Source organism: Lynx canadensis, chromosome D3, assembly GCF_007474595.2.
Source record: "Lynx canadensis isolate LIC74 chromosome D3, mLynCan4.pri.v2, whole genome shotgun sequence".
Taxonomy (NCBI): Eukaryota; Metazoa; Chordata; class Mammalia; order Carnivora; family Felidae; genus Lynx; species Lynx canadensis.
This window is the reverse complement of record NC_044314.2, coordinates 65,628,431-65,645,407: the sequence shown is the minus strand read 5'-3', so window position 1 is coordinate 65,645,407 and position 16,977 is coordinate 65,628,431. Positions and strand designations below refer to the sequence as shown.

Genomic DNA, 16,977 nt, shown 5'->3' with positions numbered 1-16,977 from the left:
ATGCTAATAGGGTCAACATAGGCTTTTGCTTCTGATGGCTTCCATTTCTCAGTGAAGCAGGAACAAGGTTATCCACAGAGTGAAGACAGGAGTGAGGAGGGTGTGAAATAGCCCTCTGGGGATGACCCTTGAGGTTTTCCGGCATTAATGTGATGGGAACCAGTCAGACTGAGCTCAGGCATGTTGGCAGGCTGGAACCAGAGTGTATAACTGAGAGGGAGCAAGGCTGGCCACCCCAGGTGCATTTACCCCTACCCCAAGCACATCTGTTGGTCTGTCAGGATCGGGGCTACTTTGAGGAACTGATCTCCCTGCTGGAGGCAGCCCTGGGCCTGGAGCGGGCCCACATGGGCATGTTCACAGAACTGGCCATCCTCTACTCCAAATTCAAGCCTCAGAAGATGCCAGAGCACCTGGAGCTCTTCTGGTCCCGAGTCAACATCCCAAAGGTAATCTAGCCATCCTCGGGGTTCTAGCTGCCATGTGCATGTGTGGCACAAGCCCAACCCATGGCTGTCCCTGCAGGTGCTGAGAGCTGCAGAGCAGGCGCACCTCTGGGCAGAGCTGGTGTTCCTCTATGACAAGTACGAAGAGTATGATAATGCCGTCCTTACCATGATCAATCACCCTACTGATGCCTGGAGGGAAGGGCAATTCAAGGATGTCATTGCCAAGGTAAGAGAGTGCCCAAGCATCAGCTCCTGCCTGCTGTTGCCCAGCCTGTCCTGGGGGCGGGTGGGCCAAATGCCAGTGTGTGTGCCTCAGGGCATGTTGCCATCATCTTGTCAGAGTCTCACTGCCCTCTGTGCAGGTGGTGGTGATTCCATCTGCACAAAGGGAACAGGGAACAGATGCTTAGGGTGGGTAGTGACTGGCCTAGGGCCCCACAGCTAGGCAACAAGCAGGGGGTGAGGTCCAGGACCATTCTCCCCACCCTGCTCTCACACAGGGTCCTGGACAGCCAGACCCTGGCATTTGCTCTTCCTTCTGCCCTCTGGAGGGACTCCCACCTCCAGACCCGGTCTATATCATTTCCTATCATATTGTTTCATATTTTCTACCTTATGACATATTTTTTCTTTATATCTCCCCCTCCAAAACTTCCAGCTCCAGAGAACACAGGCTCCTGACAGAGGTGGAGTCATGAGCCCAGATCTACTGGCCTCTGGGTCCCCACTCTTCCTAGGAGCCTCTATCCTCCCATAGTCTAGTCATGCTAAACCAGGGTGCTTGCCAAGCTATTTCACTAGCTGCCAGATACTGTTGGAAGAGGTCAGGTCTGGGGACGTGCACCAAGCGGGCCTCTGCTGTTTTGTTTCTGGGATCAGAGTGGGCCTTGCCTCCAAGCCTCTCCTTCTTTGTGAGCTCTGTGTGTATATTAGAAGCCTAGGAGGTGAAGCTTTCTGTCATCAGTCTCTGGGTCTTTTGCTTTGAGTGTTCTTATTTTGTTCCAGTGGCTTTTCATGAATAACTTGCCCACAGGTCTCCCGTTTGCTGTCAGTGAAAGATAGCATTCTGACCATGTCTCTGTCGTGTTGCTCCCAAGGTGGGGGCACGGCTCCTTACATCTGGATCAGAGGGCCATCTGTCTTCTGTTCCACATATGACTGCTGAGTGGAGGTGTGGGTGACAGGTGGGGTACCTATCCAGGTCTTAGCATCTGAGGTCACACACATCAGTGCTATTCAGCATAATCAGTGAGATCACTGGCCATTTGACACACATCCTACCCTGTACAGGGTCTGCAGGTTGCTAATGGAAGGGCAGGCTAATAGAAGAGAAGGCCCTAGCACACATGAATAACATGCTGGAAAACACATACCTGATCAGTTCTAGGTGTGCTTTTCTCACATTAACTTGAATGCTATCAGGGTGCATTTTAAAGTTGATGATGTGTCATGGTTGAGGTGGCAGTGCTTTTTGTTTCTTAGTGGTGTCTGGAGCGTTGGAGTTGTCCAGGCAGCTGATGTGGCCCATGACCCAAGTGCAATCTACCCTGATGGTGGTCAGGATCAGCAGATTCCTAAAGAGAGATGGAGGTCAGCATGGCGTCTTGGGTCCCAGGTCACATGCTCATGGACGAGACTGTGTCTTGTGGGAAAACAGTGTTCATGCAGGTGACAGCTGAGTTCTGTTCTTAGTACAACACCAGTGCTTCTGCCTGTCTGCCATGTGGGAGACTCCTATGAGCTCAACATGTGGAGGAGAGAAAGGAGGTGGAGGACACCAGCAGGCATGGTGGCCTGCCAGAGAGGACATTGTTGGTACTGTGGGTACACAACAGGAGAGCTTTAGAATAGCCTGGCCACAGGACTGAGTGGTGGAGGGCCAAGCAGGGGTGACATAGACCAGGGTTACATCCCAGCTCAGCCATTTGCTATCTCTGTTATTTTGAGCTGGTGTCATCACTATCAACCTCGGTGACTCCATCCATAAAATGGACATGTTTCCTGCCTGCCAAGTGTTCAGTGGCAAGTGCCCAGCCAACAGCAGGTGCCTCTCACAGGTAGCGCAGTGTCAGGAACCAGCGCACCCTAGCTGGTCACCCTTGAGCCTCAGTTTTCTTTTCTTCAAAATAGGAATAATGCTCTGTCCCTAGGCCTTGGGTAGTAGTAGCCATCCTTACCAACTGCACAAGTGGGTATGGCTGTGTTGGTGCTCTCATCCTGGTACATGGCTCCACAGGAGGGTGCTGTGCAGATGCCAGTGCCCTAGATGGGAGCAGTGGATTCTTTAGAGGGTGCCAGATGCCTCCAGATCAGCAGCTCGGTCCAACACAACACATGTCCATTGATCCACACCCAGAGGGGTGGGGCCGGCTCTTGTCCAGCTTCACAGTCACTGCAGTGGGGGAAGAGCATGGCCAATTGTGCTCTGTCTTAAGCCATCCAACCAGAACGATATGGGACACTCTGGTCATGCTTTAATGAAGGCTGCAAGGTCTTGATCAAAAGTCAAGGAAAGTTATCCAGTGTGCCCTTGCCCATCCACCCCACCTTATGTCCCCACGGTCCTTTCTGCTTATTAGACATTTAGTCTGGCTGGCGACCATTGATCGGGTCCAGATACCACTGAGTAAAAGGGCCTGGCCGGAAGATTAGCAGTTCGAGAGCTCTGATGCAGTATGCCCAGGGGAGGGGGTGGGGGGCACTGCTCTCCTTTGCACCCACAAGGGCAGCACCAGGGACCCTGAGGCCATTCTAGGTCAGAATCTGTGGTGACAGTGACTGCTCTGCTCTGAGGGGCACATCTAAGTTAGGGAGGGGAGAGGAGGGTAAAGTCAGTAACCAGCAAGAGTACCAGTAATGGGCAGAGCTATGGACAGTCATCTTCCTCCACCATTTGGTCTGCAGATGTCACGGGCCCACATTGCTGCTAGCTCACCTGGACCTGGTATTGCTAGAGAGCTCCCATGCGCCCACCCCCTCCACCCAGTATGGCTCTAGTGTTGCCATGCCCTGTGTGTACCCCTGCACCTTTGTATGTTCCTTTGGACATGCTCATCACCACTAACCTGGCACAGTCCTTCTGGAGGCAGGAGTCCCCTTGCTCTCCTCTGAACACAAGGCCCTACAATCAGCAAGCCTGGAAGGGTGGCCTTCCTGGGGGCACAGGGTCAGCCTGGAGAGACTCAGCCCTCCTCTGCCTACCAGGGTACCTGGTCTGAACATCGTGGTGTCTTGTCTGAGAGCAGTGGAAACATAACAGGATTTGCTGCTGCTCAGCCTGAGCTTCCCAGGGAGGACTGGGGGAATCTTGCTTGGATAAAACCATGTTTTGGTGTTTGGGTTTATCCTGGCTTGTTACCCCTCATGCATTCACTCATCAGATACTAGCTGAGCATCAACCCCACGTCAGATACTGCAATGAATCAGGAAACAAAGGCCAGCCTCTTAGGTCATTGGGATGCAAGTGCTGAGGAGAAAAATGTCACAGAGATGGGAAAAGGGGCACATTTGGTCTTAAAAGGGGCAGTCCAGCCTCACTAATAAAGTGCACCTGGGCAAAAACCAGAAGTTCTGGTGGATTGTATGGCATCTTAGGTGAGTGGGGCAACCTGGGGATTGACATGGGCTGACCCTCAGCTCTTCCCTGACCTGCAGGTTGCTAATGTGGAGCTCTACTATAAAGCCCTGCAGTTCTATTTGGATTACAAACCTCTGCTCATAAATGACCTGTTGCTTGTGCTTGCACCCCGGCTGGACCATACCCGGACTGTTGGCTTCTTTTCAAAGGTGAGTCAGCCAGCATCCCAGGGCCAGAGAAGGGTGTGTTGGGCCAAGGTCATGTGAATGATAGTACCTTAATAATCAATTTTTTAAATCAGTCCCCAGCAAATGTAAATATTAAATGTATCAAACTGCTTTTAGGTTTCAGATGTAGCTTTGTATTTCAGCCAAAATGTTCATAAATGAAATTGACATTTACTCAGTAACCCAGGCAGCTCTTCATGTGTTAGTGTGTGTAGAGCATGCCAGTTGTAGGTGTCCAGGAGACCTGGAACTGAGCTGTACACGCTGGTCCATCAGTGTGCCTTGGGGCCCCAAGCTTAGTGCCCTGATGACTTACCCAAGTGCCCTAACCATTCTCCTGACTCGTCAGGCAGGCCAGTTGCCCCTAGTGAAGCCTTACCTGCGGTCAGTCCAGAGCCACAACAACAAGAGTGTGAATGAGGCCCTCAACCACCTACTGACAGAAGAGGAGGATTACCAGGTGGGTGTGGGGTGTGTGTTCTATCAGAGGGAAGTTGCAGCTCCTCCTGTGCCTCAGGGACCCATGCAGCTAGTGTTGGGCACTCGGGGACTAGAGAGCCCTTGTCTGTACCAGCCCTCTTCTCAGAGGGCTGACCTTGCAGAGGAAGGGTTGTGGGCCCCATAGGCCCCACGGATGGATGGGGAGGGGCCTTGCTGAGGCCAGTGAGTAATTCCTGGTTGCCTGTTCCACTATGTCCCTCACCCACGGAAAGGCCACATCTTTCTAGGGTTTGAGGGCATCTATCGATGCCTACGACAACTTTGACAACATTGCCCTGGCACAGAGGTTGGAGAAGCACCAGCTGATTGAGTTCAGGCGCATTGCAGCTTATCTATACAAGGGCAACAACCGGTGGGCCCAGAGCGTGGAGCTCTGCAAGAAGGACCATCTCTACAAGGTTGGTGTCCCAATGACCTCCCCACCCTGCGTGCTTCCTGATGTTTTGGGGGGTGTGATATGGTCACAGCCCCCTACCAGGAGACATTTGTGGGGCGACAGGGAGGATTATGTTAAGGAGGAAGTGTTTTTAGAACACAGACTAAGGATCCTTATCTGTCATTAATATAGAGCTTCTTTAAAGTTATTTGGATTAAGGAGCGCCCAGGTGGCTCCACTGGTTAAGCTTCCATCTCTTGGTTTTGGCTCAGGTCATGATTTCATGGTTCTTGAGTTCGAGCCCTGTGTCAGCGCAGAGCCTGCTTGGAATTCTCTCATCCCTCTCTCTGTACCCCTCCACTGCTTGTGTATACGGATGCACATGTGCTCTCTCTTGCTCACTGTCTCTAAAAATAAATAACATTTTTTTAAAATGGTATTTGGATCAAAAGAATAGCTCCCATGGAGTTGAATCTTTCCTGGCAGTTGTTTGTGAGTTTCTTTGTCCCAAACAGTGTGGCAGCATTCACTTGGCACCTATTTTGTTTTTGATCAATCCATATGTGGGGAACAAAAACACCAAAGTGAAAATCAAATTCAAAATACTTGTGTCTGCCCTTAAGCAGTGGCTAAGTACCATCCTCAGGTCTGGATCTGGATCTGGGCATCTGAAAGCCAGGGTGGGCTGCTTGGAGAGATCCCAGGCCCTTGAAGGCATTACCTTCGTTCCACCTGACCTCAACATCTCCCCAGTGGGGTAAAGTGCAGTTGCACAAGAGGGCCATTGTTGTAATGTGCTGTGCGGCTAAGCTGATTTCCAAGGGTTCCATGTGCTGTTTCCCCTGGGAAGCCTTTTCTCAAGGCCACGAGCTTCACCTAAAGGTGTTAATCCCAGAACTGTCCTTGGCATCCCTGAGTACCTTCCTAGGATGTGGGCATGCATCTCTCTCTCATAGCACATGGGCTGAGGCCAGAGAACTCTGGACATCAGGGGCATGTCAGGCTTCATCCCAAGTTGTTACCTCCAGTTTGGGACTGTTAGGTAACATCTCTTCACTTTTCGTGACAGTGCTCGTGGTCCTTCGTGGGGTGCTTACAGGACCCTGCAGAGGGAGCTCACAGACAGCTCATCAGGGTACTCAGACGCTGACTCTGGGAGGTGGCAGCAGGGCTCCAACACACCAGAGGGAAGCTGCCCCCAGGTAGGGGGTCCCAGCTGCCCCAACCTGCCAGTGTGCACGCCAGCATCTTGAGTGCATGACCCCTATCAATCGGACAATGAGCAAGTGAGCAGTGTGTGAGAACTGCTAAAAGGGCATTTGTCCTCTTCCAAACCAGTCCCACTCCGAGCAACGTGTGCCACGAAGAGAATCCACAAGGACAAAGCCACAGGCAGAAAAATGTTGGCATACATTCCAATACCCTTGTTCTCAGCAAGGGTGACTCTGACCCCCAGGGGATTGGTTGTCACATGTGAGGGTGTGGTACTACATCTAGTAGGTGGAGGCCAAGGTGGTGCTACAGAGCCTATGATGCACAGGCCCCGACCCTACACACAAGTGTCAGCCATGCCTTGGCAGCAGAGCCCACCCTGCATGGAAGTCCTGGGAGGATGGGTGGTTCACAGTGTGCCACCTGGGGGGTTAGTGAGTGGCCGGTGCTGGCTTCTAGGACAGCTGTAAGACAATAAGCATGCTTTCCAGATTGCAGAGGTTGGGTGTAAAAGCCCAGTGGTCACTCAGCCATCAGGGCAGCCACCTTGGAGAGTGTGCACTCTACCTGAGGAGCTGGCAGAGTAACTGCATGTGGGAGGCTGGGACTGTTGAGGAGCCGCAAGACTAGAGGGGCATGAGGGAACATGTCAGGACATGGGAAAGTGAGGGTTAGGGGGCCCTCATGCCCATGAGTGAAGAACACTCTGCAGAGGTATAGTCACAGGCTAGGGACAGTGAAGGGCAGGGCAAGGACCTGGAGCAGAGCCCTGGCAAGTGCTGCCAGTGGTTTGGGAAGGAGGTTGAGGAATGGGGATGAGGTAGAGAGCTAACGCATGCACTGGCAGAGTTTAGGTCATTGATTTCTCACCATTGTGGCTCGAAAATAGAAATTACTAATTTACTGATGGCTATCACTAGGCGGTATGATTCTTTATGTTTTAGACAAATCTGCAAATGTGAAAGCGATTAAGGACTTTTGAAGGTACTTTTTTTATGTCAGGAAGAAAGGGAAAATCGCTATTTCTTGAGCACTGGCTTTATCCCTTGTAGCTGCTGCATGTTGAGTCCAGAAGGGTAGCGCTGGTTGTTGACCCAAGCATAATAACCCCGGCCTTTACTGGAAGCCTTGCTAGCTCTGTTACCATCCCCTTTCAATGGGCAACCCCATGCACCCCCTCTGCATGCCAGTAGGGCTGCAAGGCCAGAGCCTGTCTCCCAGGGCACCTGCGCCCGTGTGTGCCACCTCCCTCTTGGTATTTCGGCAGGTCTGTGAGAGTCTGCTGCCAGGAGTACACTTGGTGCCCTCCATGGCTCTCCTGGAGCTGGTACTCCAGCCTACCAGAGGGCAGCCGAGGCACAGGGACCCCTCTGCAGGCGAGGATGTCCTTTGTGGGGCCTGGCACCATTCCGTGTCCTACCAACTCAGAAAGTGCCTCAGGTAGCACAAGGCAGAGTGGACCTGAGCTGTGCGTCTGCCTTGGTTGCAGGATGCCATGCAGCATGCTGCAGAGTCTAGAGATGCCGAGCTGGCCGAGAAGTTGCTGCAGTGGTTCCTAGAAGAGGGCAAGCGGGAGTGCTTCGCGGCCTCTCTCTTCACCTGCTACGACCTGCTTCCTCCGGATGTGGTGCTGGAGCTGGCCTGGAGACACAACCTCGTTGACCTGGCCATGCCCTACTTCATCCAGGTGATGAGAGAGTACCTTAGCAAAGTAAGTGTGGGCTCTGCTGTGGCTCCCTTGCCACCATGTGGCACAGCTATGACTCTAGCTCAGGTCTATAGAGGTCCTCTGATGGCCCGTGGCCTCTGGGGGACCAGTCCAGGTTGTCCAACCAGCCCTGTCCACCTTTGAGAGATGCCTCGTGCCTTCACAGTTGAGTGTTTTGTGCCTAATATTAACCTCTTCTAGAAAATCACCTTGGGGGCTCTGGGTAGAACTGAGCCCCTCCCCACAGGGGACTTGCATCAGGTCTCCCGCACACTGCCAGGGCACACAGTGGGTGTGTTCGCCCACAGACCAGGGCTCTGTGGGGTGAGAACAGTGAGGCACCAGCTGGCAGAGCTCCAGCACACGGTCCGTGGGCTCTGTGTGGTCTGTTTACCTCTCAGCACGCCTCCAGTGGAGTTTGGGGTGCATTCATTGGCAGACCTGTCGTGGTAACCCCCCTTTTGCCAAGCACTTAGTAGGAATGTTAACACCTTGACAGGTAGGTAGTCATCCCCTCTATGACTGCAGATGTGGGTTCGGATCCAAAGCTGATAGATGAAGACATGGGCTCATACCCACGTCTCCCTGGTCCTGAGGCCATATTCATGTCTTACTTTGTTGCTTCTGCCACTCTAGATGTCAGTTGGTGGCCTTGGTGGCCCACTCTGGCTTTCTTTGCAGGTTGATGAGCTGTTTAACAAGATGAGAGTATCTGATTTTAACTCTCCCTGTGTGTTGAAGCCCTAGGTCCTTGTCTGGGACCTAGCTGAGGCACTGTCCAGAGACCCTTGTCACCTAATCTGGTTTGTTTCTAAGGCTGCAGAAAAGCTGACACTCAGCAGCACCTACTGGCCCATCCAGCCATACACCTATCCTTCTTCTAGCCACAAGGACACCCCACGATGCCAAGAAGCCACTAGGCTAGGGCCTCTTTCAGTAGTGTGAGGGAGGGGAGTGGCCTCTAGGAGTTAGTGTGGGGTTTATGGAAGAAACAAGAAGCACAGGTGTGGGGTGGTGGTGGGGTCTGGCTGCCAGCTTTGGCCTATAAGGGCTTACTCTGCCACCTGCAGAGCCTCCTGGGAGCTGCCCAGCCCCTGTCAAGGGGTGCAAGGCCATCTCCCTGCTGCTGGAGGAGGGAATGCCAGAGTGTGTCCTAGTCCCATTTACACAGCACATCTGAGTGGGAGGTCTCCCAGGACTCTTCAGGGGATGGGGAGAGATAGTGCTGACCATGTGCTGACCATCTTCAGGCTACTAGGGGACATAGACTGGTTGGATTTACAAGAGTCCCTCATTCCTCAACTACAGTGGATGGCAGCTCCTTAAAGGAAGTGTCTGTGCTGTGTTGGAGCTTGTCTTCAGAAAGTGCTGCATGGTTTCTGCTTTTCCCATCCAGAAGTTGTCTTAACCTGGAAGCAGTTTGTCTGCTGTGCTCCAGAATAAAGAAGGATGCATATGGCTTGAGTCTCTTCCTAGAGTCAAGGCCCATGAGTTAACACAAGAGGAACTCGTGCCACTCAGACCTTCATTGCTGCAGGGCTTGGGACCTCCAGGGAGCCCCAAGGACTTGGGGGGAACACACTCCCTCTCTGTAGTGATGGAGGTCATCCTGGCAACCGTGTCACCTTGGTCAACACTGTGACTGCATAGCTAATTCAGAATGGGACAGTGTATTTGGTCTAAAGCTGCCTTCCTGCTGGAAGGACCTGCTCCCTGGCCCAGGGTCCCCAGACATATCCCCTAGTCCTTGAAGAAGGCAAGAGCTACTGTGGCGCTTGGTCTCACTGCTGCCCCACATGCCTCTCAACCAGCACCAGGCTTGGTGCCTATCATGTTGGGGATAGGATGGGCTCAATATGGGTTTCTTAGGCAGCTCTGGGATCTGGGCTGGGGCCCAACAGACTAGACTGCTCGGAGGTGGAAGGGCCCAGACAAGAAGACCACACCCCTTCCTGACTGGAGAACTTCACCCAGGGCCTCTTGATTCATTTGGGAAGCTTGAGGGCCATCCGTCTGAGAAAAACTCACATGCCCAAACCCCCTGGCTCTCCCAGTGGAGGGTACAGGCCTAGCTTAGACCTCAGCCTGAGTGTCAGCCAACTGAAGGCAGAGAGTATAGATTGCAAGTCCATTGCACTGTCTTGTTCCTTCCTCACCTCAGCTCTGGTCCCAAGGAGGGAAAGGGAGGGAAAGGGAGCGCACAGGGCCAGTGACAGGGCTGTTCTGTTAGGGTTCTGGTGCCTAGCCTGATCTCTCCCAGGCCTGAGTGTACACAGGGCACATAATTTTTTCTTCTTTCTGACTTGAGTGCTTGTTTAGGGGGGTCCCAGACACACAGTTGCTGTTGCCCCCACTCGCATAGTGCTGTTTGCTCCTCAGGTCCCTGGCACCACTTTGCTCTGTTCCCTCTCCATCCATGTGTCTGCTGCAGCCTGTGGGTACCACGTAGGACAGCCCCTTGTGAAGCCTTGAGGAAGAGCAGGGAAGCAGCCTGACCTCTGATGGCTGTCCCTGCCCCCACCTCTAAGGTGACACATCCTCCCTGCCAGGTGGGATGTCCCAGATATCAGGTGACTGGTCTCCTCTGAAGGGGTGGGCAGCCTGGACTAGCTGGATGTAAGAAGTGCTACATTGTCTTGGCAGTGCCCCTGTATCCAGAGGAGAACCTAGCCCTGTGAGCTGTGCTGCATGTGCAGCCTGCAGTCACTGGCCATTGCTCTGGTGCACCAAGCAGCCAGGTGCCCACTTGGAAAGCACTGGGCTGGAATAGCAGTTAGGGGTCACCAGGGCCCCAGTGGGCACTCCATGTCTACCCAGTTACAGAGGCTTCACCTTGTGGATCAGGGGTCACTGCAGATATAGCATCTGCCCTGTAACCACCCTCAGCTCTGACTTTCCTGGTGGCTGTGTATTTGCCTTCCGGCCCCACATTCACCTCCTGGCCCAGACTACAGGCAGCCTGTCAGGCAGGCACTCGAGTGCTCTTGCCTCTTTGCAGGTAGACAGACTGGATGCCTCGGAGAGCCTACGCAAGCAAGAGGAACATGTGGTGGAGCCCGCCCCTCTCTTGTTTGGTAGGTAGCACCCCATTGCCCCTAGTCCCCTGTTCCTAGGGAGGGAAGAGTAGGGAAAGTGATTCCCTGACTGGGCTTCAGATCAGAGAGGGGATGGACAGGGTGGGGGACAGAAGGACCACATGGCTGCTGGGTGTGGGGAAGGTCAGTGTATCCAGGAATGTTGAAGAAGCATGGCCATTGTCCTCCATTTTCTGAGAGCACCTGCCTTCTGTGAGGGTGCCCTTGCCTGTTCCTTGTGCCTAGCAACTGCCCAACTCTGAGCCGCTGCTGTGTGCTGCTCTGCCTGGTCCCAGGCAGCAAGGCTGCTGGTGGCTTTGACTTGAGAGCCTGCCTGGATGGCCTGGCTGTTGAGCAGACAAATTGGTTGGTGTCCACTGCACCAAGGCGCTTTGGGTTCTGGAGTGCATTGCAGGACTAACAAAGGCCTGAGGGTGTGGTGAGCACGCAGCATGTGAGCCTGGTCTCAAGTCTCCTGCCAACTGTGTCTTCTTCAGGGTCATTGTGCCCCTATCACCACCACCATTAATGTCAATCTGGTTTTTTTAGATTTTGATGGGCATGATTGAGACCCAGCCAGTTGAGCTAAGTAAGTGTCCCATTTTGGGACTAGCTTACCCTCTAGCCTGGCCAGCCTCTGTGGCTGGCCCCACAACAGCAACTCCCACTGTCCTTGCCCCCAGGCACCTGTTCTCCAGTGCCTGAACCTTGGGTGGTCAGGGCTGGTCTGCCACGCTGCTCCTTGGGCCCCTGTCCTCTCCTGGGCAGCAGGAGCTCTGCTCACCCTCTGCTTCTCCCTCTGCAGGCCAGCAGCTGATGCTGACAGCAGGCCCTGCTGCAGGCCCTGCCCCTGCTGGCTTCCCCTATGGATATGCTGCTGCACCTGCCTTCGCCCAGCCTCCTGTGTACGGCTTCAGCGTGTAGTGGGCGCTCAGCGGCAACATGCCTCTACGGGGTTATTAACCTCAAGGAGCATGTCACTGCAGAAGCACAGAGGACCCTGATGGGAGGCAGGGACACCTGGAAGTTATTTATTTTTGCTGAGGCCCAGGGATGGCCGCCTCTTAGCCATCCGGAATACCCTGAGGAGGCCAGGGGAGACACTGCCCAAGAAGACCAACTTGGGTGGACTTCTGCCTCCAGGTCCTCTGGCTGGAGCCAGGCATTCCTGGGGCGTTCTCCCCGAGGATTTCTTGCCCTTGGTGGGAGGGACACCTGGTCTTCACTCAGCACTGGCAGAATTGCCCCCTCCAGGCCACTCTGCAGACCCAAATGAACGAACCTTCTAACTAGCTCTGAGCCTCCTACTGATCATGAATATTAAAGTCGGTTTATCAAGGCAAAGCTTCCCTGCTTGGTGCTGGTGTGGGTAGCAGGGGACAAAAGATTGGCTGGGCCTCTTTGGGGATGAGAACCTGCGTCTGCCCAGGGGGAGATAGCCAGGGTATATTGGGGGTCTTTTCCTGCGAGCTCTGCACGGAGCTCCAAATCCCGTAGCGGGAGTGGTAGCCTCACAGACCGTCGGGTGTGGGAATGCCAAACTTCAGGGATGGGGCTAGCTCCTTGTGTCCCCGGGGGTGGGTCGGCCCTTCTCTCCACCCCCAACCGGGGATCCGGTCGTTCAGGCAGATGCAATGAGACCTGCTCCTTCTCGTGCCGGATTCTGCCTGATGCCGGGGCGGGTTTTAGAAACTGCACCTTGACCCACAGCTCCAGGCCCGGCACAGCACCGCCTCCCAAGGACCCTGGGCTCCGCTATTGGCTGGGCTGTCGACCCCGCCCAGGCGCCTGCCTCGGTTGCCCCGCCCCGGCCTCAGTTTCCCGGCCGGCAAAACGGGGCGGGCTGGAGGCGGGGCCCGGCTCGGACCACGCGAGGCGGAGCCCGGGAGCTGACGCGACCGCCCCGCCCCCCGGGCCATAACCGTTTGTCGTCGCCGCCGCCGCCGCCGCCGCCGACCGAACGCCGAGAGCCGGAGGCTCGGACCCGAAGCCGACGCCGGGCGCCCCGCCTCCCCGCCTGCCATGGCCGCGCCCCGCGCTCTGGCGGCCGCCGCGCCCGCGTCTGGGAAAGCCAAGCTGACGCACCCAGGGAAGGCGATCTTGGCAGGTGGGCCCCTCCGGGACGCGGACCCCCGGCTTGCCCACTCCATCGGCCCCGCCGCGCTTCCGGGTGGGCCCGGGACGCCGAGGCCCCGCCTCACTTCCGGGTCGGGCGGGGGGCGCGGCCCCGGTCCTCAGCCAGAGCGTGGGGACTCAGCCTGCGGGTCGTCCCGCCGAGCCTAGCCAGGACAACGTGGGTGGGGTGGGGGAGGCTGCCGGGCCTCCCCTACACCAGAGGAGCCGGACAAAGTCCGGGGCGGGGGAGGGGCCGAGGCGCCAGCGGCGGTGGGCGGGGCAGTCCGACCGCCAGACGGTGGTCTCAGGGTCCGGGTCTCTGGTCCCCGCAGGCGGCCTGGCGGGCGGCATCGAGATTTGCATCACCTTCCCCACCGAATATGTAAAGACACAGCTGCAGCTGGACGAGCGCTCGCACCCGCCGCGGTACCGGGGCATCGGTGAGTAGAGGGCTGCTGGCAGGGGACGGCACCGAGAGGGCTGGAACCCGGAGGGCACGGCCAGGCCCTGCGCTCGGGGGGCAAACGAGGCGGGCTGTGGGGAGGTGCGAAAGGTGGTCTCTAGGGCGGTAGAGGGTCGCTGAACGCCCCCTCCTCCAGGGGACTGCGTGCGGCAGACGGTCCGCAGCCATGGCGTCCTGGGCCTGTACCGAGGCCTCAGCTCCCTGCTCTACGGCTCCATCCCCAAAGCGGCCGTCAGGTGAGGTGGTCTCCGGTGGCCGAGGGAGGGCATCCCGGCGACTGCGGCCCTTCTCATCCCACTGCCTCCCATTCCCAGGTTCGGGATGTTTGAGTTCCTCAGCAACCACATGCGAGATCCCCAGGGACGCCTGGACAGCACACGGGGGCTGCTGTGCGGCCTGGGTGCCGGTGTGGCTGAAGCCGTGGTGGTCGTGTGCCCTATGGAGACCATAAAGGTGGGGAGGGTCTCAGCAGGTGATAAGGTGTGCAGAGGGGTGATGGGGTGGCGGGGACCATCCTGCCCTAGTGCTCCATGAAGACCATGGAGGTAGAGAGTGCCCTGCAGAAGCTGGGCAGAGTGTGCAGGAAGGGCCTCCTGTGGAGACTGGACTCTGTCCTGAAGGCAATGGGACAACTGACGTTAGGGTTTTTAAAAAGCTTTTATAAACAGAAAGCATAAGATAACACATGTTTACTGCCTAAGCTGTGGCAAATACCAGCAAACATAACTGCAGAGACTCTTTAGTAAGGCCAACCCTCTTGTTTCCTGGGGCCTTGTGTCCCTCGGTGGCTTTGGGTGGCTCTTTCCAGGTGAAGAGCTGCATCGCCAGCCCTGGTCTGATCTCTGTGGGCCCTGGGCCCGCAAGCCAATGGGCCAGGTATGCCCTTCAGTGGCGTCCTGGAAGCCAGTGCCTTTGCTTCCCTCTCACAGGTGAAGTTCATCCACGACCAGACCTCCCCAAACCCTAAGTACAGAGGATTCTTCCATGGGGTCAGGGAGATTATTCGGGAACAAGGTGAGCTGTAATGTCTTCCTCCTCAGGTAGGGTCAGGTACCTTGGCCAGGCCGGCCTGCACTTCCCCTTCCTGCTTTGGTGCTCTGGTGTGCCACTCCCCCACGAAGGCCCCAGTGTGACTCCCATGCCTACCTGCCCCTAGGGCTGAAGGGGACCTACCAGGGCCTCACAGCCACCGTGCTGAAGCAGGGGTCTAACCAGGCCATCCGCTTCTTCGTCATGACCTCCCTGCGCAACTGGTACAGAGGTATGTATCTGTTGGGTCCGCTGCCCCAAGACTCCACCTCCAACCACTCTGAATTAGGCTCTTCCTCTTCAGTCCTCTCTGCCAGGACCCTGCCTCCTGGGGCGCCCATGTTCATTGGCTCTGGTCCATGCTCCTCCCAGCCCTAAAGAACCCTCCCTTTTGCCCTCCCATCATTTTCTGATTGCAACCCCCACCCACATCCAGGGGACAACCCCAACAAGCCCATGAACCCACTGATCACCGGAGTGTTTGGAGCTGTTGCTGGCGCAGCCAGTGTCTTCGGGAACACTCCTCTGGATGTGATCAAGACCCGGATGCAGGTGGGGGTGGGACCACGAAGGGGGTGGAGGGTTTGCTACGAGGGGCTGGGCTAGCCACTGAGCCCTGTGCTGTGCTGCTGTCCTGCAGGGCCTGGAGGCACACAAATACCGGAACACATGGGACTGTGGCCTGCAGATCCTGAGGAATGAGGGGCTCAAGGCGTGAGTGGGGGAGGGGCAGGGCTGTGGTCCCCACCCCAGACCCTCCCTGGCCTTCTAAGCAGGCCTCACCCCATTCCTGCTGCCAGCCCCAGGCTATCCCCTAGGGCTCCTTACCTTTAGGCTCCTGCCCTTGTCCCTCCAATGTCAGGACCCACCCTCACTGCCCAGAGGCACGCTGTACTTCCTCTGCCTCCTCACCTCCTACCTCCCCCCAACCCCAGATTCTACAAGGGCACCATCCCCCGCCTGGGCCGGGTCTGCCTGGATGTGGCCATCGTGTTTGTCATCTATGATGAAGTGGTGAAGCTTCTCAACAAAGTGTGGAAGACAGACTGAGTCCCTTAGGGGGTCTGCATGGGGGTTGCCCCCAGGCACCTCCAGACCAGTCCCCACTGCCCTCGTCTCACGATTCCAGTGCAGTCGTGCCAAAAGGCCCCTTTTCCCTATTCCTTGCACTCCGTGGCCTGGGTCTGTACCCTGTAGCCATTGAGTCCACATGTCCCTTAGTGCCGTGTGTCCCCTGTGGTGTGTATGACACCACCATTGAGTCCATGTGTCTGGCCAAGGCTGGGTGACCCTCTGGCCTGTGAATCTGTGCCCACTTGTCCATGTGCTTACTCATGAGCCGTGTGCCTGTGTTTCATGTTCTGTGTCACGTGACCCTGTGCCCCGCTTCCCCGGGGTGCCCATGTGGCTTGGGTCCACGGCCCTGTAGCCATGGCCCGGTCCCAGCCCGGTGCCTTCCACCCTGGGCAGCAGGGGCACCTGTCCCGGCCTACCACAGCTGCCTCCGGGCCTCGGCCTGGCCTCGCCGCATTCCAGGGGCTATGTGCCCCCTGCTTCTCCCGCCACTGGCCTTAACTGGCCCTTGGGCCCTCCCTCTGCCCGGGACAGGGTGGCACCCGCCACTCTCAGGACCACCCTCCCAAGGCCGAATAAACCGGATCCTGTTGTAGCTTCCTGTCCCTGTGTGGGCCCATCTGTGCACAGGTGAATAATGACGGCCTTGCCTCTGCAAAGAGCAGGCATACCCCCTCACCTGAGGACACTGACAAGGAAGCAGGGCAGCAGGCAGGCCGGTGGGTAAGCCAGCTATGGCCAGTTTTAGCCCCCAAGAGACCTGGCACCATCAAACCAAGAAACATTTAGACTCTGTCCAGGCCATGTTTATGGCCTGTGAGCTAGGTCCTGCAGGGTCAGCGGGTGGGCATGCCCTCAGGGTCACCTGGAAGGCAGCACTGAGTGGGCAGAGTGAACTGCCCCACACCAGGGTTTGAGTCTGGGAGAGAGTGCTGCTGGGCGTGCCACCCCCCCCCCACCCCCCCCCCCACCTCCGCCATGGTTTCTCTGTGAAGTGGTCTGTTTCTGGGGAAGTGCTTGGGGCATCCAATTTCTGGTCCCCTGAGTCTCTGAGCAGGGGGCCTTTCCTCACTCCTTTACCCTGGCTGACCCTACAGTAGGATGGGATAAACCAGGGCCCCTGGCTGTGTGGGGGCAGAAGGCACTTTCCTGTCCAAATGATCCATGGGTAA

General features: G+C 56.3%; 2 protein-coding genes across 3 annotated transcripts in view; both read left to right on the top strand.

Annotated features, from left to right (window-relative positions):
* Positions 1 to 12,468, top strand: part of CLTCL1 (clathrin heavy chain like 1) — a 103,150-nt gene extending 90,682 nt beyond the window's left edge. Inside the window, exons 25-33 of one of the 2 annotated variants that reach the window (XM_030336530.1) lie at positions 282 to 449; positions 526 to 675; positions 4,104 to 4,235; positions 4,603 to 4,713; positions 4,982 to 5,152; positions 7,832 to 8,053; positions 11,049 to 11,124; positions 11,674 to 11,713; positions 11,930 to 12,018. In XM_030336530.1, the coding sequence (XP_030192390.1) occupies positions 282 to 449; positions 526 to 675; positions 4,104 to 4,235; positions 4,603 to 4,713; positions 4,982 to 5,152; positions 7,832 to 8,053; positions 11,049 to 11,124; positions 11,674 to 11,693 (1,050 nt within the window). In that variant the 3' untranslated portion in view covers positions 11,694 to 11,713; positions 11,930 to 12,018. Of the gene's footprint in view, positions 1 to 281; positions 450 to 525; positions 676 to 4,103; positions 4,236 to 4,602; positions 4,714 to 4,981; positions 5,153 to 7,831; positions 8,054 to 11,048; positions 11,125 to 11,673; positions 11,714 to 11,929 lie in introns of both variants that reach the window. The other variant, XM_030336529.1, reaches the window with a different exon arrangement.
* Positions 12,469 to 13,039: 571 nt separating this feature from the next.
* On the top strand, positions 13,040 to 16,400 carry SLC25A1 (solute carrier family 25 member 1). Its single transcript, XM_030336531.1, has 9 exons — positions 13,040 to 13,231; positions 13,572 to 13,679; positions 13,839 to 13,938; positions 14,017 to 14,155; positions 14,632 to 14,716; positions 14,859 to 14,963; positions 15,168 to 15,283; positions 15,372 to 15,445; positions 15,667 to 16,400. Exons 1-9 carry the CDS (start codon positions 13,147 to 13,149, stop codon positions 15,779 to 15,781), a joined length of 927 nt encoding a protein of 308 aa, XP_030192391.1. The 5' UTR covers positions 13,040 to 13,146; the 3' UTR covers positions 15,782 to 16,400.
* Positions 16,401 to 16,977: the final 577 nt, after the last annotated feature.